The following is an 8,143-nucleotide window of genomic DNA, read 5'->3' on the forward strand; positions in this document are numbered from 1 at the left end:
CAGGCCCTAGGAGTCAGCCATGGAGTCTGTCCTACAATAATAAGACAGGGATGAGCCAGAAGGGAAAGAGAAGTTTCAGGGTTTGGGGTCCAAAGGCTAGAGGCTGAGGAGGTGCTGGGCCTGTGGGATCTACCAGGACTAACAGGCTCTCGCCCCAGAGCAACCTCCGCTGCCTTCTGATAGCACCCCAAACCCAGCAATTAGAGGGATTGCAGGGCAACCCCTCATTAGGTCCCTCCTGATTTTTCATGCTTCATAGGAGGAAACTCACACTTCCTGTCTCATGGCATGTGTTGCTCCACCTGCCTGTCACACTCTCCACTGGTGTCCCTTATTAGTCAACACTCCCATTATCTTGAAATCTCAACTTCAGCTCTGTGAGAGCTTAAACCTCATTTCTTCATGAATCATTCTGCCTCGGGGTACTATATTAGAGCCATAGAAAATGTACCAGGGAACATATTCGTATTGGGCTGCCCACAAGGCTGATCCTCAAGGTTCCCAAGACTCTGGCTCTTCTTTGAGGGGGTCTCCACAGATTGTATCTGCCTCTGATGTAGTGTCTACTCATTCTCACTAGGACCTTAGATGTGTGACTTGCGTCTGCCTTTGTTGTGTTGGGGAAACAACGCGGGGTTTCCTCATACATGCCAGGCAAGTGCTCTACCACTGAGTCACACTCCCACCCTATTGGGGGTTTTAAGGCAATGCCCAAATCTAAATCCTCAGCCTTGGTGACCAGTGTCTTCCATCATATCAGCTCATACTAACATTTCAGACCACAAATGACAAGTGAGTGTCAGATCCATGATCACTTGTGCTGGCTGGTGGCAGTTGCCACATCGAGAAGGATTCTGTGGCTGCCTCTAGGTTCTACTGGAAGTTCTGTGATCGATTAGTAATGTCTGTCGTGGACAGGGAAAAGTAAGCATATGTATGAGTGCCAAGTGTCTGGCATCCTTAGAATAGAAATAAATATTTAGTAAAGGAGTAAATAAATTCTGAATCCCAAGACATTCTCCCTAAATTTGGCAACTCCCTTTTCTCAAGATGAGCCTGTACCCACTTGGTGAAGTGTCCTAGCACCTGGTCCCTGAAGTCTCAAGGTCACAGGCAAAGCTATCAGTTGCTTAAGACTTCTCATAACCAGGTTTGTTTTTCACCCTTTCAGTGAATTATTTCAGGGGATTCCCACAGTCCTCCTCCGCCAGGAGCATCTGGAACCCCCAAAGCCCACTGAGGAAACTCTGGCTCCGGATGGGTTGTGATCTTCTCAGGACCACCCAAGGAATCGCCAGCAGAAACTCTTCCCAGGGCACCTCCCATCCTCTCCCCAACACATGTCAGACATTGGTGGGTGGGTTTGATTTCTCCAAGTCTAGCCTAGCAATTGGACGCGGTTCAGTTACTCATTGGCTGCAGGGAGAGGATGTGAATACTTAGCCAGCCCTTGGGAATCCCCTGGAAAGTCCAGAGGGATCAAGTCCAGCCCAAAAGTTGAGCTTGGATACTTGGGGGTTAATTTTTACAACCATTGGTCCCTGCACAAGCCACACTTCTTCATGTCGTATAACTGAATTCTTCTATGTCCCTGGCACTGAACAGAGCCCTGAACATTTGCCTGCTTGATGAAGCTCACGGCAGTCCTGTGAGAAGTGGAATTCTGCACACAAGAGAGGAATTTGAGACTCAGAAGGGCATTCTATGGGCTCAGACCACATAGGTGTGTGTGTGTTCACGCATGCACATGTGCACAAGTAGAAGTGTATCATCACACCCATCCAGTATATCAGTACAGCACATTTTTGGGAGAACATGCATGGGCATAGGATATGAAGAATGCCAAGAGGCGCAGCGGTGGGTTGCACTGGTGCTTGCCCTTTAGGAGCCATTCCATGTCCACTCCCCCTCTCAGGTGACCAGCTCTTCCTCAAATGGATAGCCCTACTGGTTCTGGGCACACATAGGCACGGCCTGATTAGACTGCCCTTGTAAGGCTGTAGAAGAATGACCCAGGCAAGAGGAATGTCTGGGATTCGTTCAGGCAGCACGTCAAGGTAGTTAAAGGCATGAGTTCCAGAATGGTCGGCCTGGTTCAGCCCAGGAATGCAGCCTTCTACCCCGCCTGCCCTGCCTCGGGCTCTTCATCTGTAAAATGACGTCAGTGGCTGGACCCAGCCTGTAGCTTGCTTGCAAAAGTATCTGATGCACAGAAAGTTCCATTTTAGTGTGCTGGCGGCTTGAGGTAATCCCACTGGTTTTCGGGGGCTTCCAGATCATTACCAGCAGTGAGACTCCTGGAGTGTATTTGCTTTCGCGCCTCTCTTAGGAGGGACCCCAGATTTCTCACAGACTCCGTGAGTACCTGAGGCCTTTTCAACCCATTTTCCTCTGCTTAAATAGTTCAGAACCCTTTCTGTCTCCTGTGACCCCAGAAAACTGAACGTTGTGTTCATTCTGTCTCGTGGCCGTCCAGAAATCACAACCCCCACTGCCTAGCTGAATTCCGCCTCGTAAACCAAAGGCCATTTTCTCCTAAACAAATGCATTCCTAAATTGGGGCTATTGGTAGAGCGCTTGCTTAGCCTGTATAAAGCCCCAGCAACACAGGGAACACAGTGCGGTACCTGTAACCCTAGAGCTTGGGAGGTTATTGGCAGAAGGACCAAAAGTTCAAGGTCATCCTCAGCTACTTATAGAATTAATTCTAGACCAGGCTGGGAGACGCAAGACCCTGTCTCAAAAAACAAAACAGCAACAAAACCACCCACGTCCAGTCTGGCTCTTGCCTATTAGGGAGGGGTTATCTGAGGTTAAGTGACATCTCCTAGGGGGACACTTGGAGCTCCACCGCATAGCGGAACTACTGGAGGATTACAAGTTCAACAGCAATAGAGGCCCAAGGGGCTAGAAGGGATGTGTCAAAAGTTACCCACAAAGAAAGACGCGATGGTTCCTCACCTGGGTTCTTTCAAAGAGACTAGATAATCAGTGTGGAGTGGGACATGGCTGTGGACAAGGTTCCGAGTGGAATCCTCGCCACCCACCGCTCTTCCTTTCTGCTCTCCTCCTGCCTGTCCCCTTTGGTTTACGGGCAATTCTACGTGCGCTTTACGTGCCTGTTCTCACTGTCTATAACTCCGTCTTCCTGCTGCGCCCACTCCGTTCACTCAGTTCCGGCCACTCTTGTTTTAAACACGTGTGGGTGTTTTGCCTGCATGTGTATGTGTGTACCACCTGTGTTCCTGGGGCCCTCTGAGGTCAAAAGAGGGGTTTGGCCCCTCCCCAGGACTGGTAGTGGCAGTCACAGATGGTTGTGAACTGCCATATGGGCGCCGAGAATCAAACCCGAGTCCTCTAGAAGAGCATTCAAATCTCCCAGGGTCCTGCGATGGAGTTCCTGATCAACTCCATTCCTTCTTCGCAGTTAACTCTCGGTTATTTTCGTCGTTGTTGTTCTTTTCTTTCTTGTCCCAGTTCCTGGTAGAAGACACTCCCCCCCCCTCCACCGGAACAGGGTGTCTCTGCCTTCTTCTGGCTCGGCACTTGGCACAGTATTTGATAATAAACGGACAACTCCAGAGTCATCCCACCGGAAACCGCGTACAGAGCAGCTTAAAACAACACACCTTCTCCCTTCATATTCGGTTCCAGAGACTGGGAGTCCTAGGTCAAGGCACCAGCAGGCTGAGTGTCTGGGGTGTTCTGAGCAGAACTCACAGCAATCCGGTCTCTGTCATGGGGGCTTCAAGTTCCTGAAGGCTGGATGTGTTAGCCACACTCTAAGCCTGGGATTGTGCCATCAGGACCGATGTAGACCACTGATCCCCAATTCCAGGAGGGGATACTATCCTCACTAGCGTCTCCTCAACCACCTCCCCATTTTACAGGTAACAAAACTGAGGCTCAGGTAACAAAATGACTTGCAGATAGGGACAAGAAACCAGCTCTGACTCGGCAGCCTTCGATAGAGACTCTGACGGGAGAACCGGGCTGAGACAAACACCCTCCAGAAGGCTCCGGTGGCCCCAGCAGGGGTTGCGAGGTGGGCGGAACGCTGGGCTCCCATCACCCGTGCCGGCTGCAGGGCGGGCACAGGGCAAGGCGTCGCACAAAGGGCCGCTGTCCCGCCACCGCCCCGCCCCCCGCGGGTGGCCCGCCTCCCCCACTCCCCCCATTCCGTCTCTCGCCTCCTCAGTCTGGGTCTCCTCTCCCTCTTCCCTGTCCCGGGTAGGCTGCCCCTCGGGATGAGGCCGGGTTGGGAGTCCCCCGTCCACCCGCCGCAATAGCTCCGGGGCTAGGAAAACCAGAGCTGCGCTGCGGGACAGAAGCTGCCGACCGACGCGGGGACCCGAGGAGCATCGCCATGGTAACGCCCTCCTGGGCCTGGACCACCACGCTCAGCTGGGTTTTCTCCCGGCACAGCCCTGGGTGGGTGTGGGTGCACTCAGTGACCCTCAAGTTCCTGGTCTGGTTCGGTGCTTAACTGCGCAGCCCCAGCAGGGTTAGGACAAGAGAGGGACTCAGAGACACCCCTGGGCCGCGTCCTGTCTGGGCCTCTCTGCAGGGATGCACTCTTTTATCTTGCTCCAAACCAGAATGCAAATCTTAACTGGAATTCTGGACCTTGGGCCATACGGAAAACTTGGGGTGCTTTTAGCACTTCAAACTTTATACTGATTGACAGCGCTGTGTCCTGTAGGGGGATTGGAATGAGGTGGGAACCGAGGTCCCTTCCCAGCACCGCACAGAAGTTCTGGGAAAGGGCGGACCTTGAGGGCAGCAGAGCGGATGGGAGGGAAATGCTCACCAAATCTTGGGTGCGCTTGCTAGAGTTCAGACGCCTGCGTTTGGCAAGTTAAACATGTACATGTTAGACCATGGGGTGCTCCCGTGTTCATGAGGTGTAGAGGCAGCTGGGGAGAAGGCCGGGGGTGGGGGGAAGAGAGGGGGCGGGGCACAGAAACCCTGTGTCTGGGTTTCCTGGACCTGCACCCTAGGAAGGGGACCTCAGGGAGAGTTGTGTGTGCCTTTTGTGCCTGTGTCTGGGAAGAAGGAATCAAAATGAAGTTTGTTCCAGAGACTCCTAGTTCAGTTCCAGACAGACTCGGGGTTGGGCAGGATTCATAGGAACAATTTCGCAAATCTCAAGGGATTTAGAACGGAGCTGGGAGACAGGCCAGGGTGCTCAACCCTGGATTCACCGTCCTGGCTTGGGTGGGTTTCCCTTCCTGTGCAGGTCTTCACCCAGAATTCTATAGAGAGGTGTGTTCGCAACGTGAATGCGTGCACAGATCCCTTTCCCCACACTGGATACAGATGCCTGCGTACCTGCGTATTCGTGCTGAAATAGGAACCAACACCGTGCACACAGACAGTGCAAAGCCGGGCTCCCGAGTTCAGACACCAGGAGCCTGTGCACGGTCTGCTCTTGGAGCAGTTTAAACTCCATCCTGGACTGATGGTTGTCAGCCTCTCAGAAGACCCTGTACTGGGCACTCTATGACTGGGGGGACGGACACCGACATACCACTCCCACTAGCTCTAGCTGTTGACTGTGGCCTCTCACTGCACAGCTGGAAGTCCAAAGCCCCAGGAGCCTAGGTGGCTGACAAGGTCATCCTTCCAGGAAGTACAAAGTAGGTCAGCCAGACTTCTAACTCCACACAGCCACCTTAGTGCTACAACTATCTATTTGTCGGAAGTCTGGTTTTGATGGAACCGTTTATTCATTTTTAATTTTAACCCCCTCAATGAACCTCGGACTCTCAGGTCAAGGGTCAGGCCTTGGGTGGTCCTCAGGCTGACTGAGAAGCGTTTTCTGATGGGCACGCTTTCCTCTCTGTCTTTGTGTGTATCTTGTGATGTGGTGTGATGTATGTGTATACATGGGAGGTGTGCATGATGCATCACCTGTATGTGTATGGGTGCCTACGGAGTGCCTCAAGGGGTCCTCCTCTGTCCCTTTCCACCTGTTTCATAGAGTCGGGGTCGCTCCCTGAACCTGGATCTTGCATTTTATTGGTTAAGCTGGAAGGCATCAAGGCCCAGGGATCCTCCCTTGTCTGTCAGTGCTGGAGTTAAAGGATGTGTGAGACCACAGCCAGGTTGTTATGTGGGCACTGGGATCTCTCTTTAAATAGTCAATGCCATCACCCACCCACTTCTCTGATCTTAACATCGTGCCCTGAGCACTCTGGCCTTTTTTTTCAGAACCCCTTAGGATTCCCGTTTCCTCCAGCCCCAGGGCCTTTACATGAGCTGTCTCTCCTGGGAAATTCCTCTTTGTCCTATAAACCTACACGCAAACATCACTACCAGGGTACAGTCTCTCACCAGCTGCCCCCTCTCATCAAAGCGTGCCACACTACTCTAGCAAGCCTGCATCGTGACACCCATCTCAAGTGTCTTTTTTGGAGGGACAGTTTGAAGAATGGCTTTCCAGGGAATCTTATAGCAAAGGGGTTCAGGGCTATCTACCCCACACCCCCCAATACAATTTACTAGAGAACATACTATAAGAGAACAAGATATACTTATTTGTGCGGTGAGTTAAGAAATGAACTTCTTTTTTTTTTTTAAGATTTATTTATTATGTACACAGTGTTCAGCCTCCATGTATGCCTGCAAGCCAGAAGAGGGCACCAGATCTCAGTACAGAAAGTTGTGAGCCACCATGTGGTTGCTGGGAATTGAACTCAGGACCTCAGGAAGAGCAGTCCGTGCTCTTAACCTCTGAGCCATCTCTCCAGCCCCCAGAAATGAACTTCTTGACGCATGCGTTTAATCCCAGCACTTGAGAGGCAGAGGCAGGTGGATCTCTGTTCAAGGCCAGCATGGTCTACAAGAGCTAGTTTCAGGAGAGGCTCCAAAGCTACAGAGAAACACTGTCTTGAAACACAAAAAACAACAACAGCAACAACAAAAAAGAAATGAACTTCCTATTTAAATAAATATATTTGGGTGTGAGGTTTTATATCCTGACTGTGATCAGTCAGTATCTGTTACCACATAAAGAAAGTCACTAGAGTTCTCCATAAGGCAGGTTAGTGGGTTCTGGCTGTAGAGGGCTGGCTGAGGAGCGCCCCCAACCAGGGCTATTCTGTCTTGCTAGGAGTAAGGATGACTGAGCCCAGCCTAGGAATTTTTCCTCAGTGTCACCAGGAGGGAGAGAGAATGGAAGGAAATGAGTGTGTATGTGTGCAATGTGCATGTATATGTTCATGTGTATATACGTGTGTGTGTTCAGGTGAGTGCAAAAGTGTGAACATACATATGGAGGCAGAAGTCAATGCTGGATGTCGTCTGCCACTCTCTGCCCCTCCCCCTTTGAGATGGTATCTCTCACTGAATCTGCTTTGGCAAGGCTAACTCCATGGATCTCCAGAGAGATACTGTCTCTAGATGACAGGCCCACACCACCTCACATGACTCAGGCCGTTACTGAGTGCTCATTCAGCAAGCACTTTACTGTCTGAGCTGGTTCAAGTCCCTGTATGAAATGGCTTTTTAAAGTATTACATCTTTATTTATTTATTTTGTGTGTGTATCTGTATGCATGTAGAAGTACTGTGCCGTGGCAGGCGTGTGGAGGAAAGAAGACAACTGGCAGGAGTGGGTTCTCTCCTTCTACAGTGTGGGTTCTGGGGATCAAACTCAGTACCAGGCGTGGTAGCAAGTGCCTTTACTTGCTGAACTATTTTTGCTGGCCCTGGAGGAGATTTAATGCTATGACTTTTTGAAAATGAATGAACCTGGGGCTTCATGCATGCTAAGTAAATTGCTCTACCACTGAGCCACATCTCCAACTCTCATTTTAGATATTTTGTTTTGAGACAGGATCTCACTAAGTTGCCTGGGCTGGCCTTCGACCTGCAGCTCCTTCTCATACTTAGAGAGGAAGTAGGTGAGCCCAAGTGGAGTCTGTATTTTTTGCCTGGAAGCACAGGTACCATGGAAACCAGGAGAAGAGATGCCCCTCCAGCAAGAATTGGGGTAGGAGCAGTACAGTGTGAGCAGAGAGAGTAAAATGTGAGCAGAGAGAGTAAAATGTGAGCAGAGAGAATGCAGTGTGAGCAGAGAGGGTACAGTGTAATCAGAGAGGGTGCAGTGTGAGCAGAGAGGGTGCAGAGTGAGCAGAGAG

General features: G+C 51.0%; 1 protein-coding gene across 2 annotated transcripts in view; it reads left to right on the top strand.

Annotated features, from left to right (window-relative positions):
• The first annotated feature begins 4,156 nt into the window (after positions 1–4,156).
• The window catches only part of Kiaa1755 (KIAA1755 ortholog), a 36,238-nt gene continuing 32,251 nt past the window's right edge, over positions 4,157–8,143 (top strand). For both annotated transcript variants that reach the window (XM_050151217.1, XM_050151218.1), the window contains exon 1: positions 4,157–4,369. In XM_050151217.1, coding sequence (XP_050007174.1) covers positions 4,367–4,369 — 3 coding nt within the window. In that variant the 5' untranslated portion in view covers positions 4,157–4,366. The remainder of the gene's footprint in view (positions 4,370–8,143) is intronic.

Source organism: Alexandromys fortis, unplaced genomic scaffold (assembly GCF_014885135.2).
Source record: "Alexandromys fortis isolate MF-2015 unplaced genomic scaffold, M_Fortis_MF-2015_v1.1 scaffold_27, whole genome shotgun sequence".
Classification (NCBI taxonomy): Eukaryota; Metazoa; Chordata; class Mammalia; order Rodentia; family Cricetidae; genus Alexandromys; species Alexandromys fortis.